The following is a 24,908-nucleotide window of genomic DNA, read 5'->3' on the forward strand; positions in this document are numbered from 1 at the left end:
TAAATATAATATATATTAAAAATATTATCAATTATCAAACGTATCTTGAACATTGGTAAATAATCCATTAGTTATGCTGGGTCTTCTGTTTCTTTCGCATCAAAGTTATATTCTCTATCTGGAAGCAAACAAATGACAGGAGAGCATTAGTAGTCATACTGGTGAAACAGCTCAGTATCATTACCATATCATAATTATTTTTTCTTGCTAGATTTGCAGCACATTCCGCAAGATGAAAGGGTCTCCATGAGCCTTAAGGGAGATCTCTACTTTGCAAATGTGGAAGAAAATGACAGTCGAAGTGATTATTGTTGCTTTGCAGCATTTCCAAGACTGAGGACGATTGTACAGAAAATGCCAATGACGCTGAAGGTTTCCCGTTGTAAGTCTGTGGATGAGTGGTTTCTTGTTTTCTATTGTTTTTCCTTTTTATCTCCCCAGGTATCAGCGAATGCAGATGTGTGCCCTGTGTCTCTGATGCGATTCTCTCTGAAGAAAATGCATGTTACTGTGCTTATTCCTGCATTATTAACCTTACTCTAAGGGCTAAATTCAACTGATAAAAGCTTTTTGAAGCTGTTGGGCCCCAAAAGTGCCCTGTTCTTTCCATTCTCCCCTAGTGAAAGCTAATGATGCATTAGGGAAATCTACTTCTCCTGCAGTCCAGTGGGTCACCAATGGATGGGACCTCACTGAGTCTTGAGGATTTTATTTGGCCATGTCCTCTCTGGGTGCAGGCCTGGTTTGGTCCTGGTGCAGCAATGCAGTTGGGAAGGACAATGTTTTTCAGGGCTTTGTGGGCTGCCTTGAGCATCAACAGTGTCACAGGAGGCATTTTCCATTTCCTTCATGACTTATGCGTTGGGAACATCATATTTGTTTTATTTATTTATTTTAACATCTCTGTGTTCCTGTAGACTCCAAGGGTCTTATACAAAAGATGGTTTCAGGTATGGCCCCCGAGTCTCACTGGGGTCTGTGGGTCTTGCTGTCCCATCGCCATACGCATGCACTTTTTCAGTGTATACCTACCTGCTGTGGGATCAAAGCACTAATTCAGGTGGTGTAAAGCCACTGAATATATGGGGTGTACAGATATCAGTGTTGGAAATGGAGGAAAAGTATACAAATATCCAAGAAAAAAAGTGCAGCATTTTAGGGCACTCTCTCAACATTAAGTCAGCAAAGCCCGACAGAAGCTGGTGGTCCTAAGGCAGCTTACACCAGCTGGAGACCCAGCCCACTTCGCTGCAGTCTCTTTTGGCTGTAATAGTTTCTGGTATCATTTATACCACTCACTGTGGCTGCCCATGCCCTTAATATCAGTCTTCTGTTTCACTAATACTTCTGACCTTTCGGGCTTATGCAGCCCAGAAAGCCAAGGAGATTTTTCTTCATGAATGAAAGCCTAATATTTAATACATGATTTTGAGGGTTCTCTTGTTGGGATAAAAAGATAAAGGATTAGTAGTGGCTTTGTATATCTTAATACTTGCTAAAACTGTATCTTGGGATAATAATTGTGAGAAAAATATAAAAATGAAATGCTGCTTTCTGTAGCTTTTCTAATGGGTCCAGTCCCACACATATGCACACAGATTACAGAGAAATGGGATGGGTTTTGACTGTGGGGCCGCTGATAGCCCTGGCAGTGATCCAGCACAGCACTGCAGCGTGTGCACCTTGCCATCAAAGCTGTGAGACTGGGTGCAGGCAAAGAAGTGAGGCAGAAACTCAAAGGGCTTTGTAAACTCAGTCTGAGACTCTTCATGCCAAGTACTTGTTGAGGGACTGTATTAAAATAAGACATAAAAAACATAGGCAATAAAGAATAGACTAGATAAATTTTATGAAATTTCTTTTTAGTGGATACTTAGGGTTTAATGAAATTATGATTATATCACCCATGAAGTATTATACAGTGTTATATATTTAGATCTTCAAAGGACTCTCTTTGAATTTGCAGAAATTCATTGTTCATCTGTTGCTTTATTTTGGTGGTTTCTTTGTTTTTTTTAATGGCAGAAATCTGGGGGGGACATTGTTTTGTTTTGGTTGATTTATTGTTTCTTTTGATTCTATATCAACTGTGCATTTTTGTGTTTGGTTGTCACTTTTATTTATTTCAGTTAAGCATGCTAATGACTCAGGCTCACCTAATGCTGCGGTTACTAAGGGTGAGTTGAATGCATCTGTTATTTAGCCTTTAAACTGAGAATCTACCAGCTGAGGTGAAATGTAAGCTGCTCCTCAGGAAACATAAAAAAATGGAAAAAGAAGTCACAAAAGCCTTTTTATTGCAATGGGATGGATTTAAGTGGTCCATGGAGTACAATTTGCTCATCTACTTTTTGACAGAAATCTGAAGGGTTTTAACAAAGAGGTAGTTTTATTCCTTGAGAAAAGAACATTCACATTTCGTGACGTGATGTAAGCAAGACAACTGATGTCCAGGGTTTCTTGCATTACCAGTTCAGACCAGGAGCCCAAGCTGGGTACTCCAAATTTCCCTCTGGCAGTTAAGAGGCTGTCATTAGGTATCCAGGAATTGAAACCATGAATTCCTGTCTAAAGGGTCGCCCTGAGGCTTCATTACTCTGGTGTGAGTTTAAGGTGTGGATTTACAGAGCTTTAGGTGCTGTGTGTTAACTGTCCCCATCTACAGCCATACATCATGGTGGTTCATTTTGGCCATATTTTGCCCCGTCTGATACCACAATACAATCATGAACTTCTCATCCTGTGGATTCACATTCTCCCTTATTTTGTGCCCACCCATTTTTGTGGAGAAATATCCTGCAGATGCTCTACTGGGGTTTATGCAGGCGATGCAGATAGGTCAAAAGGCAGCCAACAGCTCTTCCTCAAATTCTCCATCCAATTAATTTTGTTTAAAATATGTAAAAATTAGTATCTCAGTTCTTGCATGTAACTCTTGACTCTGATTTATTTGGTTAAATCACTTTGGAGAGCCTCTGTTTTTTGAGATGAAACTCCTGAAAGACCTTGTTTTGCTGACAAGCACTGAAGTTCTTGAAAGGGAGATTCTCAAGTATTTTGAGACGGTAACTCAAAGCATTGATCAGCCCTCAAACCTCGGCCTGCAGAGGCCGAGCATTGTGAGAAGAACAAGCAGAGCTTTTGTGGAGTGACAGACACTTTAAAACTGTTTTTTTCCCTCGGAGAGATGTCTGAACTCCTGTCACTGCTCGGGGCAGGGGTCTGCCTGCCTTTGGCAGCGAGAGGTGGAGGGCAGATGGAAAACGTGCGAGCGTATCCAGAGGCACCGAAGGGTTTTGCTGCAGCTCTGAGCACTTGTGACATGGATTTTTAGAGATACAAAGCAAGGGGAGGAAAAAAAAACCGAAAATGGTTCAGAGAGATACATGGGAGTCTTTTACCAAATCATCCGTAACTGACTATTTTTTAAGAACTAGTACCATTTGGGGACTTATTCATTACTGTGCTAATTGTTACTGTAGTGATAGTTGGATAGCCATTTCTCTGCATATTTCATCATGAAACTATTGTTTGGCAGGCTTGAACAAATGGTCTGTTGAAATCACATGCAGGTCAATCTTGTTTTATTATTTTAACAGTCTTCCTTACAAATTGTATCTCCATTACTGTGGATTTAATAATTGTAGCAAGAAGAGCAATTCTGTGGAGCAGTCAAGTCAGGAAAGATGGGTTTTCATCTGAGATTTAAAAGATGATGGAGTCAGTGTAGAAGAAAGGTGCTGAGAAAGATGGTGTGCACCAGAAGATCAGCAGTTGAGAAGAACGGTGCACCAAGACTAGCCGAGGTGCCAGTGCTCAGAAAGCAGGACATGACACCATAGGAAAGGGGGCTTCATCAGCACTGCTGCCTGTTGGTATCGCTGTAGACATCTTCTGACTGTGAGCAGCAGAAACAGGAGAGTTCTGAACTAGCCTCAAATCATGTAAATAATAAATGAAATTTACAAATCTCTAAATGTCTAAAACCTTCTGACAGAGGTAATCTTTGTGGCATTATTGAAGGATAAGTAAAGGCTCTAAGATTTCATATCTAACTCTTATTTTATTTTATTTTTTAGCAAATTTTATCAAGGAAAGAAAACCCAAACTGCTGATCCCTCCTGAATCTGCTGGCAGTAGCTCATCAGTCACTGTCATTAAGGGAGGTGTCCTGCTACTCGAATGTATTGCTGAAGGGCTGTGAGTAATTCACAATACTGCGCAAACTTAATCACCTTTTGAAATAGAATTGAGCAAAGAAAAAGCTGTATTAGGAATTATGCAACTGCAAATGAGTATACCTACCTGCTTCTACAGTGTTAAATTGAGCCTCTATGCAGAGTTTTTCTGAAGCGTGCATACTCCTTGTAAAGCAGCACAGAACTAGCACACAACATTCATATATTTGTTATTGCTGTAGCTTATAAAGAAGTAATTGATATCATGTCATGGTAATTCTTCATTTTATTTTTTTTTACTGATATATTAAAAAAAACCTATCATCGAACTTTTTTCAGTAGTACGACTTTTGAGATGTTGAGAAACAAATAACATCAGAGTTCAGCTTCTGTGGTTCAGCTCACAACCTGAAATGTTTGTTTTCTAGAAATGCCAATTGAGTTTTAGCTCAATGGTCAAAAGCTATTCAGCATTTTTCCAGGTGTCAGGTCTTGGCTTTTTGAAATAAAAGTTCTTGAGTGATGTAATACAAGGCAGCCATTAAGGAAATGCCCCATTGAGTGAAACCAGTGGTCCACCTTGCCCAGTTGCACTGGGAGGTGCTGGCTCAGGAGTGCATGTGGTTCTGGCTGCTTTCTGTGGTCCATTTGCCAGCATCCAGAATTTTCATACAAAGGATGTTCCTTCCATGATGTTCTCGGATGACAGTATGTCGAGGAATGAAGTCCATCACTATGCAAAAGTATAGTGAACTGGAGTCAGCTGTATTGATTTGATCCTGCTAAAACTAACAGCAGTGGGCTAACTTAAAATTTAATTCCAGTCCCATTTCTTTTTTTCTGCTTGGGCCCACTCCTGCACATACTTCTGGTGCTCTGGGCTGTGTGGATGTCTCAAGCTTGTTACTGCTATTACCGTTTACATTAGAGCCCTGCTCAAGCTCTACTCATGGATCAGCTGTGCTAAGCATGGCAGAATATCTCAGTGAGGAGATGCTCACTGTAAAAATATAGGAAAGGGTTAAAGTAGATGGTATGTGATGGGAAATCAGGGCAATTTTGTTCCTTAAGTGCAGTCCCCTGGTGCTGTGAACACCTCTCAGACCTTGTTCCTGCTGCAGTAACTCAGACAGACACAAATTCCACTTTGCCCTCAGTTCAGGTTTACAATTTTTACTCTGTGCTTGTAGTTGCAGTCATCTGCCCCAGAAGAGCTGCCACCAGAGAAATAGGTAAAGCGAAAACCTCTCCAACCACTAAGCCCACGATGAAAACACAGTCGCTTCTGGTTTATTTGTGGTAGAGGTTTTTGTTGAATGGGGACTTAAATCATCATCTTCTCATGCTGTATGGTAGAGCTGTGGGTCTGTGCTTAGCAGATAGATAATTCATAGTAAGGGCTGTGCAATTATATCCCCTCTATAAAATTCCAAAATCAGGAATTTAACTGCCTGAAAAAACATGTTTAGGGTATTTTGTTTTTTCCATGTGGGCTTGAAAAGGGCATTGCTCATTGGAGCTGGCGAGATTATGCCACTGCAGTTGGTTGCCATTTCTGAGAGAAGGTGAATTACTTGTGTCTCTGTTGGATGCACTCCAAGTATCTGCAGTGAGTTTTAGTTTTCTGTTCTAACAGTCCCTTGTCTAATTCACTATCCATCAAGCTAATTCGTGGGCCCACAAACCTCCACATGTCCACAGCTATGAGGTTAGAGTGTTTTCAAAGTACTTAACGGGCAAATCACCTTGGAAATGCACAAATACGAATTTTTATGTGTAAGAATTACTACTGTGTGCAAGAAGAGAAAGCCAAAAAGGAACAAAGTTTATTTGGAAAAAAATGAAAAGGAAAGAATTATTATTTTTGTTTCACTCAAAATTTTCCAAGAAAACATTTTTCAAATAAAAATATTTTTATTTTGAAGTAATCACTTTTGAGAGATGACAAAGTAATTCTTTGTTTGATCACCAAACACACATTTTTCACTGAAACCCTTCAAATACGCAACATTTAGACTGAAATCAAGTGACATTTGCTGAAATTCTCATTTTCAGCAGAAAAATGATCAGCTTTGCCTATATCTCTGCCAATCCATCCCACCAAATGTCCACAAACCACAGAAGCGGATAGACTGAGCCAGATTTCAAGTAACTAAGATCAGGGGCAGCCAAGTGCAAAATAAGGAATTAAGTACATTTCCAATCTGTCATTTTTTGAGGGCTTCTAATCCGAGTAACGACAGTGTCAGGAGGGCATTGCCTCAATACAACACCAAGGCAACCCAGTGCCTGAGTTTGGTATAAGAGCAGGACAAGGGCTCTTGCAGGAAATAATGGGATATTTGCACATTGTGCTCACTGCTCGTGGAAGACCATAATTTCTTGGTACCTAGGGCTTTGAGTAGCTTGTGCCTGGGCATTTTGCCACAATAACAGATGGACACAAGAGTAAGCAGATCTGACACTGTGTATGTGCGTCGTGTACGGTGCCGGGGTCGTGAAGCCCAACTGGGAATGTGCAGACAACAGTCTGTCCCGAATTTCTCTGTCACTGCCATTTGCTTTCTAAAAACGTAAGGAGCATTTTCAGCCATCTCCAATGGTTGCCCACCTCTCTAACCAGGCAGCGCACCAAGTGAAGTCACTAATGAAGTCTTTACCTCCTTGTCTGTCCTCAAGTGCCCTTTTCGAGCAGGTCACGATAAGTTCCCTCTCCCTCAGTGCATGCCAGTGCCTTTACAAGGGATGCAGTCTCATGCCATGGCCTGGTGTTGGCCATGAAGAACCTATTCATAGGGGCCCTTCAAATCAAGAAGCAGTATACACTAATTGTAGTCTATAGTATAGCTTTTAGTGTAGCCTCAGTGTTTTAAAAGGGCTAGTATTCAACTAAACAGCCGTTTGTTTTTGTTTTGTTTTTCCTTTTCTATTAGCCCAACTCCTCATCTAAGCTGGGTCAAGGTCACTGGAAACTTGCCCAGGGAAGAACCAGAAACAGAAAACTTCGGGAAGATACTGAAGATAGACCAAGTGACTGCAGCCGATGAAGGAACATACCAGTGCACGGCAAGCAACCCTATGGGCAGAGCAAAGCACGAGTTCCACGTTCACGTAGAAGGTGCTGAGTACATTCTACTAAGCTTTTGATTTTGAACAGAGAGGTGGTCAAAGGGATGTGAATAAGGACCTTTGTTAACATCACTTGGTGAAATGTATAAATTTAACCAATTCTATCAATTTGAACTAAACAGAGACCTGCCTTATATTTTTGGGAAGCTTGCAGAAAGTAGCTCCCTTAAAAAAAAAAATTAGAAAAAATAGATTATTTTTTTTTCCCCTGAATCATGAAGGCTCGACAAAGTGGTGAACAGGAGTACAAATATGTGAGCAGATCCAGTACTCTGAAGATTTGAGTTAGTCAAGCAGAGATATTGATGAAATGTCTTGTATTGATCTAAAAGTCAGCCTAAAAGACCTACTTGCTCTTAAGGAATATGAAAATGGCTATACTGGGCCAGACCAGAGGTACATTTAGCTCAAATTCCTTTCTTTGGCCTCCACCAAAAGTGGATGCCTAGGGAGGACTGTAAAAACACGGTGAGCAATATGGTATCACCTCTCTCTTCCCTTCCTCCATGTGCTCCCTTGCTATTATTTTATTATATATAGGGTCAACCTGAGCTAAGAATGGTTTCTATAGCCCCTGAAAAGAATTGTAAAAATGTATGAAACAGTAAAAAAAAAAAATCTTCCTATGAATTTTTAACAGTATAAAAAATTTGAGACATGACACTTTTTGTCATCACACTGTGTATTCGGGGCCTGTTTCCACCCTAGCCTCTGTGCTTGCAAGTATGACCACTACGATATTTGCAGCATTCCTAAATGGCATTAGGGTTATGCTTATGTGTAGGCAGTAGGGTTACACTTTTGTGGAGGATGGTGCATCCCTGTGCAGGAGCACACACATAGGTCTGGTGGCTGAACAGGCTGAGCGCTGGGTGTTTGTGCTGGGCTAGCAAAAGAGAACCTGGTATGTTTGTGCATGTGTTTGGTCGTCTTTTATTTATGTTGCTGCTAAAAGGAGAGTAATGAAGCTGGCCAAGATACTTTCATGACAGACATCTTGCAGCGCACAGATAGAGGGGCATGACACCTTTTTCCCTCCATCCTCCTTTCTTCCGTCTCTCTCTCTGGACCCCAAAGGTGTGAGCCCTTCACAAGAGGCAGGTGTGGATGCTCTTTTCCAGGAGCAAAGCAGAGCTCTGGTGAGACTTAGCAGAGAAAAGTGAGCCCTGCAGAAGTATCCCTGCTGGCACAGTGCTTCCAGCAAGGCTGCCCACAAATAGCTACCAAATGAGAATCCTGAAGCACAGCTGAAATACTTGCTGAAAACACTTTCTCCTTACTGATGAAAAATGCTCCAGCCTCTGCTCTGCAGAGTAAAAAAAACCCTAACAAAACCCCAAAAAATCACAGGCAGTATTGAACTGTCAGTCTGTCAAGGGCTTCATTTTAATCTGTGCTGCTTCTCACCCCATGGTCACCAGGAGTCCTGACAGGAGGAAAGGTGCTTTCAGCTGCCTGCTTGGTATTTACTCATTAGCTGGGGAAGAGCCTTTTTTCCTGTTTGTGATGAATCATCCCCAGTCACAACCTTGTGTCTTACGGTCTTCTCTCCCTTCCTGGAAGTGTGGCAGAGTGGGCTACCAGGGCATGGCAAGTTTTCAGCTGTGATAGAGGGGAAGTGCTGACTCCTAGAAATCATTCCAGATGGTTTGGAGCATCTCTGCTGTAGCTGAATATTTTAACAATCTGGCTATGATTTTCATGGCTGTAAAAATTGAATCCTTCAAAGAAATAGCAGGAGCTGCAAAAAACTAAAATACCAGAGAAATAACATTAATTAAGCAGCTCAGAATATTGACCCCCTTCTCCCACAGTCTCTAGAAGGAGAAAAACTTTCTGGCAAATTGTTGTCCATGTTCATTAACAAAGAAATATTGTTTTTTAAAAAAAAGAGGGAAATAATCCCACTCTAGCCATTGCAATTTAAAAAAACCCTTTTCAATTGCTATTATATTTGTTTTCCATATGTGTAATTAATAGTGGCTACTGTCAGTGGCAGGAATTCTTCCTATTAGGAGTCACCTCACATGCAGGATATCAGGGTAAAATTGAGCCCAAACACTATCTTCTTTTAGAATTTCTACCCAGAAAATGTCACTGCCATTAATCAGAGATGGGCACGTTCATCATTCTTGCAGCAACTCCTGTGTGCATGCTCAAGGGCAGATCTTGAGCTGGTGGAAGTGAGCTTTAATTTCAGAAGGTTTCAGGGAGGTTGTGCTAACGTAGGGCATGCTCACACCTGACAGGTTCTTCTCAAAGAATGCACGTGGGGAGAAGAAAATTAAACATGGAAGAAAAATTATCTCTTATTAACTGCCAACCATTCTAAATGTAGTGCAGGTGTATAAGTCTATAATTTCTGCACTATAACATATTTTCTGTTCTTCTTTCTGGTATTTGAGGACCTCAAACCAATACCCCAGCCTTCTAAATAACAGTCTTAATTAATGATATTTGCATACAGTCCACTTACTAATCCTACAGTAGTCTGAGGGCAAAGATTCAGGCAATTATTATCAAGTAAATGAAAATATTCAGCTAGCAAATTGCTTGACTGAGCATTTTAATCTCTCTTTGTAAGGAAAGATGTAGCCTGGAACACTGGAATAGGCACAAAACCTCCATTGTTGAGAGGGAATTACTGTCCTGACTTCAAATGTTTGTGTATTTGGTTTGTATGTTATCCCCCAAGCCCAATATAAAATGTACATATAACCTCAAAACCTTGTCACTATCACAGTGTCTGATCTAATTGTACCTTGATCTTGACTGAGGCTCCTAGACTGTATTTAGTAGAAATAATTATTGCAATATAATGATTAATTATAGTAACAATATAATAGCTGAGGGCCTTTGCAGTTAAGTCTTGTAATACTTTCATTACTCAGCTAGAGAAAAATAAAAAAAAAGATTAAACTAATGTGAGGTAGAAACAAGGCTGGCTGTTTTAATCAAGCTCAAGCTGTAGTTCTTGGTGTTTCACTGGAAAACTGCTTCAACAAGGATGCAGACCCCAAGGTGGTACCTGGATCGAAAGCTGCAGATGATACCCCCAAAGTGAGATGGATTGCCGGCCCTTGGGAAGATGTGAGGAGCATTCAAAATGATCTTGGTAAATTGGGAAAATGGTCTGGAATAAAAAGGATGGACTTCAGTAAGCACAAGTGCAAAGCAGTTCTCATCAGGCAGCACTAATTGGCTTCATAAGCATAGGATGGAAGATGTCTGGTTAGACTACTCTGGAGGAGATACTGGATCACAGCTGAACACGACTTGGAAATATTATTCTTGCAGAAAAAGCAAAAATCATCCTGGAGAGAGTACAGAATATTGGTGTTGTAAGAGAGACTACAGGGAACTGGTAAGGCCTCATGTAGGATAACCATTTGTACATTGTGCAATTCATCAGGACTGGGGTTAACTCAAGGCAGTTCAGGAGAAAGCAGCAAGGGCAGTCACAGAGCTCAAAAGCAGGGCATTTGAGGAAAAAATTGATATGTTTAATTTTGGAAAGACTGAATCTGGGGAATGTATAGCAGCCTTCAGATGAACTAAAGCTGCTTCACGAGGTTCCCCGGGGATTATGTAAGATGCAACAAACATAATTTGCAGTGAGGCAGAAGTTAGATGTTAAAAAATTGTTCTAGTCATGGGGAAAAGCATAGTGCTGCCATAGACAGCATGGGAGCTGTGATGAAGGTTTGGAATCACCGGGTGTTTTAGGTGTAGATGAGCCTGCTCTGTTGGAAAAGGGTGGACTAGATACCTGTTTGAGATCCCTTCTATTTTTTTGACCGGCCATTATATTCCCATAATGACATAAATATCTTAATCAGGAGCCCCACATTTATAACTCTTACCAAGAAGAATCTGTTATGCAGTGAAATATTTGCCGTACCGTACTGCTCACACAGATTAACTATTTGATTATCCAACCACTGTTTTTTGTAGTTGCTAAAAAAACGTGTATATTTTGTTATTCTTATACTTCATATACTTGTAAGTAGTATAGTGTGTCTGCCACACAGAAAAGAGGTTCTTAAGCCTTTCTGTGAAATTACATTTCATACTTGGCAAAATCTCATCGCCTGTGGCTTTGCAGCTGCAGCATTTTCTTGTGGCAACCACAGCAATTCCCACACTGAGAAAAGAAAGCAGTGGTATAATGTATTTGCAGCTCGCTTCCAGGGTGTGTGCACAGATGAAAATAGGAAGGGATCCATCAGGTGGGTTCTGCTCAGTCTGTGCTTGGTGTCTCACCTTCTCCAAACCAAAGAAATACCATATCTCAAACACTCTGTGGCAAACCTAAAGGAAAAAACATCAACAAACAAATCCAAAAACAAATTAACCAGGACTGTTACAAACCTTTTCACCTCCATGCCTTTGACTTGTCATCTCCTGATGAAAGTATAGTGCATATGAGAGACAGAGAACGAAAAATATCTGCAAAACCAAAATGTTCTGCTGCTTGCAGAATTTTTTCATGGAGCCAAAGACAGAGAAGTGTAACAGGTATGGTCACGTCACACACTGTGCTATGGGACCAGCACTGCCTGAGGAAGGCAGTAGAAGAAATCAGTACTGTGTGAAGGAAATGTGAACATGTTACAATTTCAGATAAGCTTCTGTGTCTTGAATTTTACTTCAGTCTTTAGATGTTGTTTAACAATTCTTCATAGGTGCTTTACTGTGGAAATGTTGGACTGTGTGTAGAAGCTCTTGTGTATCGAGCTTCAGGGGTGATTTTTTAATAGATCTGTGTGAATATGAGCAATGATGCTTTCTTTTAGCATATCACACTGATAACATCTGGAGATGTATTACCAGGCAACAGCTCTGTTAATCTTCAAAGCATTTTATGAGCATTAACTAATGAATCCTCATCAAATAGGGAGAGAGACACAGTGGTCTGTCCAGAACATGCAGAAGAGGTAGTGTCAGGTCTGGAACTAAAATTTGGAAATTTTTTGCTTCTCAGGGAGAGATAATAATGAATTCAAGGCTGTGTTTTGGAGTCAGGCTGCCCACTGAAGGGTAGACCTGCATTCGGTCTGTAGAGAACAAAGCATTTAACAGATTAATGCTTTTTTTTTTTCCTCCTCCCAGTTCCCGTTCCTCCCTTATGGTTGTGTTTTTCCTATGAGGTTTAGGTACCTGATGCTCGGGGGCTGCTCTGCAGAGGAGAGGCTTTCCACAGAGCTACCCCAGTTGAGCTGTCAGTGCTGGGAAAGGGGAGAGCAGAGGGAAGGCAGCAGCACACTGCTGCTCCTCTACCACCACCCTGTGGTCAAGCCTTCTGGACCGCTTCTCAGGATGATGAGTCTCTCATCCCCAGTGCTGAGAGAATGTTTCATCTTTCCTAAATGCATTACAGATCAGCCTCTCATCTGAATACATGATGGAAAAATCGGAATATCGAAAAATCACAAGGCATTTCCCCAGCACAGGTCGATGAGCAAATGGAGGTGCTGCACTGTGTCGTGGAGCTCTGCTTCGTCGCTCTGCTCTGCCCTCTGGCTGCTCCTGGGCAAGTCGGTGGGAGCTGCTTGCTCATGCCTAGTGAAGAGGATTTGAGCTGGAAGGATATCTGCATCTCTTTTGAGTTGCTGCAGTAGTCTCACTTCATTTCACAGACCACAGTCTTGTGTCTGAGGGTCCTTGTGAAAATGCAGACATGTTCAGGTTTCCCTCCTTCTGCTGCCCATCTGCATTTGCTTTCCACTTGGATAAGCGCTGCCCATTCCCCATACTCTCTCCCTGACACATTTCACAAAGTCTGAAGGACAGAAATTGATGTGTGCTGGTGCTAATTCTACCTTTTGTAACGTGGATTTGCAAGAAATACAACACAACTGCTCATTAGGGTGCGAGGACCTGCCTGGGAAGTGTTGGCAGCGTTTGCCATCTCCTGGAGGACCATGGCAATAGCAGCGTTAGACATGTCTCACTGTGGCACCTGATACCTGCTATGTCTCCTATTTGCAGAGCCTCCTCGGTGGATAAAGGAGCCCGAAGGTGGTGTTTACAGCGTAGGAACAAACTTTGTGCTCCTCTGTGAAGCTATTGGCAACCCAGAGCCAACCATTCAGTGGAAACTTAATGGGATGCCCATCGATAGTAAGTGCAAAGTCCAGCCTTCTCCTTTAGGTGGTGACTGAGTGGGATCTGCCTGTGTTGCACCCGGTTAGAGGGATCACACAAATCCTAATGCACTGAGTGATATCTGATTTGATGCTTGTTTAGACATGATTTACTATTAATTTACTCGATAAAACTAATGTTTAAATGTGAGTGATCTTGAAGTGAGTAGGGGTGACAGCTTCAGGGCACGGAGTGGTAGCACCCGTGAGCTGCTGCCTCTGCCTCACTCCGTAACAGTCCCATCTTTTGAAGTTCTGGGACAGGTTATGCTCACTGAGGTCTCCTGGTCTTTGTGCTTCTGACTAAGCACAAGTTACTGTGTGACTGGGGAGCGTGGGCCCTGCTCCCTGGTGCAGCAGTATTATTACTGTTATTTTAAGAAGTCCGTGTGGGCATTTTACTGGAAATTGATGGTGTAGAGCACTTTTTTTAGGCCACAGGACTGCTGGCAAAGGCAGTGCTCTGCAACTTGACCTCCAGCTGCTGAGCAAGGTCCTGGTCTGATCTGAGAATGTGCTTTGCCTTTGACTTTCAAGCAGTGAGGAGAGACCGTGAAATTCACAGTCGTGGTGTTTTCTCCTGACACAGTCTGGATCTTTCCAGGTAGGACCTTCAGAGGGAGAATCTCTGCCAGGGAGATCAGCCTCACCAATCTTCAGCTTCAGGACAGTGCTGTCTACCAGTGTGAGGCCAGCAACAAGCATGGCACCATCCTTGCCAGTGCCAACGTCAATGTCCTCAGTGAGTGCCCTCCCAGCCTTTCCTGTTTGTGAGAAAAAATCTGACTGGAGTGTCCCATTCTGCTGATTGAATGCTTCAGAACAGCTTGGGGATTGTAACCGTGTCGTTGTTCTTTTGTGCTGGCCCCAGATTTTAAGAAATGCATTGTCCAAACTAGTGCAACAAACCTTATCGTGAGCAGCATTATATGCTTAGCATAAGTGCTCATGAGCTTTGATACATTCTTTATTTGAAAAACATGGTTGTGGTTGGGCTCAAAACCTTTTGAATTCAAATGTATTAAAAGCACTGGGGGCTGAATTGTGACCACTACTCTGTTTTTGAATTATTAAGTGTGCTGTTAATCTTTAATTTCAGTTGCAGTGCTCAGCCTGTTCTTTGAAGAAAGAGCGTGATGGGAATTTATTTAATTGAAGAGCTCTCTAGAGGAAGCAGAACCGGGTCTGTTTCCTCCACTGGAGCGCATTGCGGTTTCATGTTCTGACATGTCCAGCGGTCAACCGCTGCTGTCTTTGTCAGTGAAGCCTATGGGACCTCAGCTGCTCAGTGCAACTAGGTCCGAGAGGCAGTGAAATTCCCATCAATTGGCTCAGCCTTTGACCTTTGCTGGAAGAGGGGACGATGAAGGGACAGTATTTATGTTCCCAGTTCTGAAATGCAATGCTGCTAATTTTGCATTCTCTCTTGCAGATATTGCTCCCTTAATACTGACCTCTGATGGTGAAAACTATGCCACAGTTGTGGGTTACAGTGCTTTCCTTCACTGTGAAATTTTTGCCTCACCTGCAGCAGATATTAGATGGTAAGCTACTGAGAACTGATGTTTTCATGTGAAACAAGTTCGTCCAGGCTCCCCAAACACTGAAAAGTGTACTAGCATTATTGTTATGGAGATAAAATTTGAAATTTTTGATAAAACTTTATATAAGTATTTTGTGTTTAAATGCAATTTCAAGAACCCTGAAGCACTAGTTTATATAAAGCGTTAATGAAAGGAATCAATACCTGTGTGAGATAAGTGGTGGGATATTAGTTACACCAAGCTGTGCTCTATATAGCCAAATCCTGCTACAACTTCGTCAGCTGTACCGTAATGTTGGCAACTTTTTAGATTCAGACATATTACTGAGATCGAAACTTGATGACTTACAGAGCATATTTACCTGGAAATGGTTCCATATGGTTGGAAATCACAGGATTGTCATAGCGCTTGACAGGTGCAATAAAATTACAGATGACAGCTCTAGATTAAAGACTCAGCCAGACTAGTTTAAAGACCTTGCTAGATTCTATCAGTGTGGTTTTCTTCTTTTGCAGGAAGCTTAGGTTGCTTTATTATTTGTGCGTAAAGTGACTTCTTCGTCTTAACTGAGATCAGCTCCAAAAATTCCTGTGTCTCGTGCATATCTGCTAACCATGCAATAACCATTCCTGCAGCCCTAGAAATAATCCATAACTATTATTGTCCTCTTTAGGACTAAGGATGACAGCATAGAGCCACTTTCGACATTACGCTATGAGTTAAATAAGAATGGCACCCTAGAGATCAAAGACACCAAGAAGGAAGACTCAGGATCCTATGCGTGCTGGGCTGCGAACTCTGTCGGAAAAAGAGCAATCACTGCTAACCTGGATATAAGAGGTAATGTCTTGCTTATGAAGGGAAAGACCTTTGACATCTGCAAAGGTTTTATATTTTTAAAATTTCAGTAAAAATTAATGAGTAAATATTCAGTCCAAGATACAGATTTATTCTATAAGGCTATAAATTCTCTGCACAGCAAGACCTGAAATTGCCATAGATCTCATCTAGATCTAGCAGTTAGTATTGTACTGCTGGTTTGAGGGCTTTGCAGTGGACCTTTGCCTGATGATCAACTTAACAAATATTTATAAATAGAGAATAAAATGCGTTTACTCACACATTTCAGATACGTAACTTGTGCTCTAATTCTGTTTTAATGGATTCATTTGGTTGGTTGGGCAGGAGGGGTTTGTCCCTATGGGGGTAACGGTAGAGGACAGCTTTTGTTGAGCACACAGGTTAAATTGAGCTAGTTGCATACAAATTTATTTAGGATTTAGGGCTTGCCAAGAAAATAAAAATAAAATAAAACCTCAATACTCAGTTAGCAGAGTCCTCAAAAAGACTCTCAGATGCAGGCTTACTGTGACAAACTTGAGGGAGAAACATGCTTTCTGTGTTCTGTTTCCTCCCACTCCCTTTTCTTTGTAAATTTTACAGTGATAATAAACATGAAAATGTACAATGAAATTCTCACAGAGCAACATTTCACTGTAAAAAGAAATTCAGTCAGCTGCTTTCTTCTTACTTATTCATCTGTTTCTGCATTCAGATTAGAGTCAATTAAAAGAACAAACTTGATTGCAGTAATTTTTTCTCACTTGACTTTAATAAGCTTGTAATTTTTCTTGGATCATTGCCAAAGCTTATTTCAAATGGCAATTGGACATAAAAATCATATTCAAGCCTTTTTTTATCACCCATTTCATGGCAGTCTGCTAACAAGGATTTTCACCTGTAACTTTTTTTTTTGTGTGAGTGTGTTTTTTTTAATTTTCTGGAGTGTTTTGGTTTGGAGTGAACCAAAAAAGGCTTTTTCCAAGATGGAAAATTAAATCCTGGCAAATATCTCTTTCGAAAACAACCATCCTTCACTTGAACTGTTTGTATATATAAGAAAAAAGACATGATCATTACTCCTAAGGTTGATTTTTATAGATGAAGTACTTGGTGAAAATTTAATGTAATAGTCTCTCTCCTAATCAAAGTGTTCTTCTGTGATCAATCAGATGCTACAAAACTTCTTGTTACTCCCAAGAACCCCCGAGTGTTGAAATCACATTCAATTTTATTGAAATGTCAGTCTGAGTATGATTCACACTTGAAACACAGTTTTAAATTATCCTGGAGGAAAGATGGAGCTGAGCTGCCAGTCAACAGCACGGAAGATGGCAGGTGAGCAGGGAAGAAACAAGAGTTTTCTTGATCTCGGCTGTATAATGCTGTATGGTGCAGGAACATGAGTTTCAATAAACATGAGGCTTAATAGCTTGAAATGCAAATTTATGTCTGCAAGAATTCTTCATCCAATATGTGAATAGATCTGCATTTTATATACATATAAATATAAATGCATCTGTGTGAGTTTTGAGCCATAGCTGGCAAATGATTTTGGTTTTTATTAACTCTCTCACCATTACGGCAGAATACTGAGTAACTGTTCAATCCTAAAATACAATCCTAGCCCCAGTGCAGTCGACTGGGGTTTTGGTTCTCACCTCAGTGAAACTAGTGTTTTCCTGTATTTTGCACATGTTTGGCCAAAGCAAAGTCCTTGTAAAGTTGAAGTTAATGAAAATCATGTTTCTGGGATCCTGGCTAAAATTGTACACATTAAAAGCAATTCCTACGTATGGGTTTAGGAGTTGCAAATGGAGGCTGAATTTTGCCCTGCTCTTCTGTTTCCATTGACCTTAAGGGGATGGAGCTCAGCCTTTATGCATTCTGAAGGGTGCCACAGTGGGCAATCAGATGTCTTTACTAATTACCATGGCAGAGAGATAGTTTCCTAAATACAAGGTTGAAGATCCTGCTGAGGCCACGTGGTGTGGGGAGATAGTGCCAAGCAAATGTCATGTCTGCAACAGAGCCCATGGGTTAATGCCAACTTCCCCTGGTGCATTGGAAATTACAGAAGTGAGTTGGGAATGTTCAGTTTTATTCAACCCTTTCAAAAATTTGGTTATAAAGCCCATGTATTTGCCTTATTAATAATGTGCCAAAATCCTATGTTCCAGACACTCAGCTGATGCATATCAATGTGGCTCTTTTCAGACCAAGAGAGACATGCCAATTTCCAGCCGTGGAGGCTAAATTGCTACAAAATACAAATAATAGTCTACAGTACAGGGTATAATACAACTGCAATTACATTTGTAAATAATAGGTCTAACACGTAACTATGTTATTCAAAATGTCCTGTTACCAATTTTTTTTATGAACAGGTTTTTGGAGGACAATGGTATCTGTCATATGCTTATCTTACAGATTTTTCTCTTCCTTATTTGCAAGTACCTTTTTATTTTTCCCCATAGGATAATTCTGGACAGGGATACTTTGTTCATATCAAGTGTGACACAGGAGGATCAAGGTGTTTACACTTGCATGGCCAGCACCGCTCTGGACAGCGTCACAGCTGAGTCGCAGTTAGTTGTCCTGGGTAAGAGGATATTTTCCCGGTATGTGATCAACTCTGTGCAGTCTCTAACGCCATCGCAGCACTTTTGCTCATTTGCTTCTTCTGCCCAGTTCAGTTGCAGAGCCTTGATAACCTGATTTCATAGAGGTGTGATGTACCTCTCATTCATTAACCTCAGTTGAGCTCTCCTTGTACCTCCTGGAGCGGGAATGCTGACACAAACGTTTCATTTATATTTAATCAGCTCTTTGGTATACCCAAGACAAGGCAGCTTTTTTTTTTCTCAGTTCGGGAGCCACCCGCAGTGGCTATAGAAGCTTGCCTGGGCTGGAAGGTGTCGTAGCGTATTGAAAATGACTCTGCTTCTGCTCTGAAGTCCTTGGCCAGTCCTTCACCTCATTTTACTGGAGGTTTGCACACGAATTACCACTTGGACTGTGTTTTGAAGGAGAAAGACCTAAGGCCAGTATTTAGATGCCCAAGTCCTCTGAAGATCAGTGCAAGTTAAGCACCTAAAAGGGTTAATTCTCTCTGTGAACCTGAGCATAAATTATTGTCCAGTGGCAAACAGCAAGTTCACAGCAGAGAAATGCCTTGACCCACAGAGTCTGAGGCTCGTCCTTGTGTGAGGGTTCTTACAACTTCCCTTCCTGAAGGACCACTTGAAACAGAGGGAGTGAACTTGTGGAGTGTTGTGCAGTCCTTTGCATATGTACTTTCGGGCAGCAGCCAATAGCTAAAATGCTGTTTGATTGACAGTTTTGCATCATTTTAATTTCATTAAATTTTACTTAATTCTACATTTTTATTTGCAACATGAATTAACACAATCTGACCTTCAAGATGTTTTCACACTTTAAATGAGTGGTATTTTTCAGTAAAGAGTAAATGAAGAAGATGCTCTACACATTATTTATGGTACTCTGTTCTTTAGTGCTGTGTAATTCAAAGTGTTTGTAGACTATTCGTTACATTACTTATGGAACTTTCATGAAGCACTTTATTCCCTTTTGAGAAGGTGATTTGCAGAAGAGGAAAAACAGTCTTCTCCTCTTTTCTCCTTATTTACTGCATATAAGAAAGGCCTTGGTGGATTAAAAATATTTGTTATTTTCCGAATAAAAAATTTAGGCTTCTTTTACAATGAAAGACTTGTGAGATGCCCAAAGAACTAAACATGGGACAGATGGAGTCATCAGAATATGGGCAACTAAGAGCAAAAGAAGCATTCAGTTAGAATACTTCTAAGTGTTTATTTTATGATTAATGAGTAGATAGAGGGGTAAGTACCTTTAAGGCTCACCATCGCCACCTTTAAATTAATATACTGAATTTTGACACCAGATGTGCTCTGTTGAATGGCAAAATGACTGTAGTTTACACTGTGCTTCCCTGATTTTTCTCAAGTACAACACAAACGGGGGAAAGAAATGCAAAGAAAACTAAACCAAAAAAAAAAAACAACCCAGAGATAACCTTTTTAACTTTTTTATGTACCCTGAGCTAAAGAAGAAAACTCAATATTGTTATTTAAAAAATTCTACACAAACACTATTAATTTCTTTCACAGTGACAGAGACACTCTTGGTAGCTGAGGTAGCTGTTTTTCCTATAAGAAATGACAATGTCAGCCAAAAATGCAACTGAGATATTGGGGCAGGAGTAGGTCAAAGACTCAAAATTGTGCAATCTCGTTTCCTTGGTCTGTTCATTGTTTTAGTTTTTGAAATGCCAGCCCTGTGATTAAGGATAGAGAGCATGTGTGTTTGGGAGGGTGGTTTGGAAGGATGACGGGTACCATCGGCACCCCAGCAGTGAGAAATTCCTCTTTTACATCTGGCCCTCTGCAGTTCAGTCACCAAACAAACCCAATACAATCAGATTGCAAACTATCAAAGCAAGCCATCAGGAAGACAATAAACATCTGTCAGTCTGTATCTGCTAAATTGGAAAGTTTTCATTCAATGGCAGGCAATTTGGCAAACACCCCATGCCACAGACCAGCTCTTCTGCCCCTGGTGCTGTTGGGAAGCTGCGTGGTGTGGCAGCCGTGTGCCCCCTTGCCATCTCCCAGGGCTGTGAGGGGGAGCAGCCTGTTTTGGGGGTGCTGCTCTGTGGTTTTATGAGTACCCACCTCAGCCCCTGTGGGGTGACAGGACCCACGTCCTTGAAAAGTGAGCTCTGACAGCTGCAGGGCAGCCCAGTGCTCAGAGCTTGTGTAGTCCTACGCTTGTCCCCAGGAGGGGCAGTTCTACCAACCACCTCCACTTGAGTCCGATATACTCTCTGGACAGCATTAATTGAGGTGGCAGGTAATGAATTTTCTTGTTTCCTTTTAATATAGATCCCCATGGCTGAGATAATGAATGATAACCTTTCACTCATACTTAAAAGGCCAAGTTCAATAACTGTCGGAGCTGAGTCACCTTCTACCCCTCTGGTTTGCACCAGAGTAAATCCAAATTATGCTAATATGACTTTCTGCTGAGAGCAGTGTCGATATCTATTAATGATTAAATAGATCTTAGTGTTGATTTGCAAAGAAAAAGCTGTTACTGCAAGCACAGTCATGAGAGTAGATGGAAATGAACTCGAGGAGAGATACTGCATTTATAAGGGAGAAAGCAGAACCTATAAGCAGCACCTATTTCTATAATAAAAAGGATCTTTAAAAGCAATTCCCACTTTCCTAATTTTGTCCACTTTGAAATCAAAAGACATTTTATCTTCACTGAGCTTGCTGTTTCAGTTCTTTGGCAAATGCCAAGACAAACAGAAATAGCTTGCCATGCTCCTTACACTTCTTCATTATTTCTCAGATGTTCCTGATCCACCAGAAGACCTTCAGCTCTCAGAAAATCAAAACCGAAGTGTTCGACTATCCTGGAAAGCTGGAGCAAATCATAACAGCCCTATTAATGGTACAAAGGATTTCAGTATCATCATCTTGCACTCTAGCATTATGGTGTGTCATAGCTGTTAGAAGAAACAAACCATGCTCACAGCCATACTTAATCAGTTTTACCCTGACAGTTAATCAGTTGTAAATTCATTTTGCATCCTTGCTATTTATATGCCATTTACACAGACTCTGCTTTTTTCTTTTGTTTTGTTTTTTTCCTCCGCAGAGTCGATTGTAGAGTTTGAAGAGAACCGATGGGAGCCAGACAGGTGGCAGGAGTTAACCCGAGTCCCAGGCAATGACACCACTGTCCTGTTGTCACTGGCCCCGTACATGAATTACCAGTTCCGCGTCCTGTCTGTGAACACTGTCGGCAGGAGCCGGCCCAGCAAACCATCGCTGCGCTATGCGACCCCTCCGGCTGGTAAACACTGCCATCTAGTTTTCTGAATATTAATATTTTTAGTGTTTTGCTGGGAATAACATTGCCCTCCTGTGCTTCAGAGGGGTGTAAAGGAGTCAGAGTCACTCATGCTGCTTCCGCTGCTCTGTGGCAGCCCCGGGATGCCCCAGCCCACACTGCAGCCAAGGAATGCCACAGCCTACACTGCTGTGGTTGGCGCAGGGTGTTTCCTACCATGGTACCTCTAGCAAAACTGCTTTCCTGAGCTCTGCTGACTCTGCACCTTTAAAGCCCATTGCAGCCCTTTATGGACAAGCCGTTGCTGGTGAGGATCTCGGAGGTTTACGGGGAGCTTTTCAGCAGCGCTACGCTTGTCAAAAATCTCCATTCACGATGCATTTCTCATGGTGATAGAAAATGTTGTGTCACTGAAAGTCATTTTAGAGGCCAACTGTTCAGCACAGCATTTGCATTCCCCAGCATTTTTCTTCCTTTTTTTCCCTCCCCTTAACTTCAATTTCAGATCCTTCTTCAGCTTTTCAGCTGTGTGCATCCCACTAATGATACACCTTCTGTTTACTATTCCCATAGGGAGAAAAATCTCTCCCTCGTAATCCCCCTACATCTGGTGCTTTGAAATCCAAAAGTCACGGTTTCGTGTTAGCTGGTGGCTCCAACCAACAAGAGCACTTAGGAATCAAAACTGCATAAACAATGTGTTTCCATCACAGCAGCTTTGCTGATACAAGTGATTAATTTCATGGATGTGTTTTGTTTAGGTGTCTTTCACTCTCAGTAATATGATAATAGGAAAAGTTTTTTGCATCCTTTTTTTTTTTAATTTAAAGAATAAATGGAAATAAAACCCAGGATGCAAACTAACCTTATTACCTGTATGGTTCCAGCTCCAGACAAGAACCCAGAAAACATCCGAGTTGAAGCTTCTGAACCAAATGAAATGGTGATGAAATGGGAGGTAAGACAAACATGTCTTGTAGTGCTACAGTATTGGAAACAGGTTCTCCCTCCGAGCAGCAGTTTCTAAAGCAGTGTGGAATTTATCAGGATGTTGTTTTAATATAAGTACATTAAAAAAAGAAATAACAGATCTCTTGACTTTCTCTTCCCTTCCCCTACCCCTGCCCCTATTTTTAGGAAATATTAGCAAATTCTGTAAGTAGGATACTTGATGCTCCTGAAGTCAAAGGTGAAGTTGTTATTGACTTAAATGTGTTCTGGATTTCCTCTCCTAGTTTCATTTTTATTCAAAAGTCAATTTTTTACATCTAACTTTGCAGGCTATTAAGAAATATGAAAGTCCTATGAAGCACAGTGAGAACCCTCCAGAGTACACTCATCTTCTGCGCATCTTGCGTACAAAAAAGTCCTTAAAATACCTGTAGTCCTTAAAGCACTCCCCTGCTTTGCTGGAGGAGCAGGCAGGCCCAGGGAGGGGATGATTTACACGTAGCTTCTGTCCTTCCAGCCTGGAGGTTTAGAAAAGCCGCATATCACTTGGCCAGGAGAACGTGAGCTTGAATTTTTACACCACAAATTAAAGGAGTGTAGCTAAAGCTTCTGATTGTGTATATCAAAGGAATTGTGTAAAAGTCTTGAGGATGGCTTCCTGTCTTTAATTCCCTGGCTTTTAAGCTTACAGCTTCTCTGCCAACACTTCAGAGAGACGTATATTCCTTCCTTTAACACAAATTTCAACAACTGTGGAAGGAAGCATATTTTTTTGTGGCTGGAATTAAACACAATTTACATGAGATTTACTTCTCAATCTGCTGCTCACAGCAAAGAACAACAAATATTTCCCCAGTGTGAATTCATAGTTTAGGCTCTAATTACACCAAAAGGAGATAGCCTCTAAGATCCATCAACTTGGATTTGCATGGAGATTTCTGCTCTACAACACAGCACAGGGTGAGGGAAGACAATCCTGCCTCTCGGAAGAAATGCAGAGTGGTTGTAACCAGCATGGCTGGGAGATGCTGCTATGACCAACACTTCATTGGGCAGAGAATGGGTGCTCCTCCTTGCCAGGAAGCCTGTGATGCACTGTCCAGACAGGGCAAAAGTAGAAGTGAAAACTGTTAAACTGAAGGGAGAGAGTGGCACAGACAGGCTTTGGTAAATCTTGTTGAATCATTTAGATGTTGTAAACAGGATACTCATCTATATATGGTGTTTCCTTATGCTTTCAGAGGAAATGCTAGGCACCAAACATGCTATTTCTGGCAGATAAAGGCTGCAGAATGATGTTAATCTGCCTACTTTGGCTTAAGAGACCAGATGAGCATTCCTGACTAGCTTTTCAGCCAAGGATTTGCAGCATTAAGGAAGATCAAAATAAGAGTCAAGCAGTGCTGCCGTTTAACTCTAAACAAGAAGTTATTTTTGAGTAGAAATTTTTCACTTCAGCTTCTCTTGCAAATCCCATTCCCCAGGTTCTTTGCCGTGGAGGTGATTCTCCCAGTAGTGTTTGTTAGAGACGTGCCCAGTCTACCAGCTCCTTCACCACGGTCATCCCAAAAGTCCTTGTACCCTCAGAGTAGATAAATGGGAAGTTTCAGTGATCCACCAGTCCTAAGTCTCTCCCATGTATGAGGACCATTGATGGAGCATCACTTTCTGCTGGCAATTGCAAGTCGATGCCATTTTATTTCACACCTCTGTGTGCAGCTTGGATACATATCCTTTATTATATATTTAATATGTACAGTATATAATTTAAATATTATTAAATTTAGACTGTGTGGTGGAAAATACCCACAGCTGCTTCAGTGGACTGAAATAACCCTTGTCATTTTTGGTAGAGCAAGTGACCAGTTAACTTTATTCATTAAAGAGGTACATTTTTAGGGAAATAAATTCAATTGGAGAATGTCTCTTGACAAGCCCTTGCTGTATGTCTTCCAATATTTTATAAATTAATGTTAATTAGATGGGAACCATGCTGTGATGAATTCTTCAGCTGATCAGTGAAAAAAAGAGTAGCAGCAACAGCAGTTGCACATTAAATGTCCAGGCATAGTTTCAAGCATTTGCTGCATATTTAGAACAAATCTAAATTTTAATGACGCTGCTTGCTGCGCTGCATAAAACTCTAAGATAAAGCACAGATTTTTAGCTGTGCTAAAAGACGCACACAGCCTTATGCCAAAATATGCATTTTAGTT

The 24,908-nt window shown here is 41.1% G+C and overlaps 1 protein-coding gene across 1 annotated transcript in view; it reads left to right on the forward strand.

The window, feature by feature from the left end:
• Positions 1-211: 211 nt before the first annotated feature.
• The window catches only part of CHL1 (cell adhesion molecule L1-like), a gene marked incomplete at its 5' end in the record, with an annotated part of 41,216 nt that continues 16,519 nt past the window's right edge, over positions 212-24,908 (forward strand). Inside the window, 13 exons of the mRNA XM_010190478.1 lie at positions 212-382; positions 2,130-2,177; positions 4,080-4,200; positions 7,112-7,296; positions 13,299-13,430; positions 14,058-14,195; positions 14,886-14,997; positions 15,671-15,837; positions 17,010-17,175; positions 18,315-18,439; positions 21,238-21,339; positions 21,547-21,744; positions 22,629-22,699. Of these exons, the coding sequence (XP_010188780.1) occupies positions 212-382; positions 2,130-2,177; positions 4,080-4,200; positions 7,112-7,296; positions 13,299-13,430; positions 14,058-14,195; positions 14,886-14,997; positions 15,671-15,837; positions 17,010-17,175; positions 18,315-18,439; positions 21,238-21,339; positions 21,547-21,744; positions 22,629-22,699 (1,736 nt within the window). The remainder of the gene's footprint in view (positions 383-2,129; positions 2,178-4,079; positions 4,201-7,111; positions 7,297-13,298; positions 13,431-14,057; positions 14,196-14,885; positions 14,998-15,670; positions 15,838-17,009; positions 17,176-18,314; positions 18,440-21,237; positions 21,340-21,546; positions 21,745-22,628; positions 22,700-24,908) is intronic.

Source organism: Mesitornis unicolor, unplaced genomic scaffold (genome assembly GCF_000695765.1).
Source record: "Mesitornis unicolor isolate BGI_N332 unplaced genomic scaffold, ASM69576v1 scaffold13238, whole genome shotgun sequence".
Lineage (NCBI taxonomy): Eukaryota > Metazoa > Chordata > Aves > Mesitornithiformes > Mesitornithidae > Mesitornis > Mesitornis unicolor.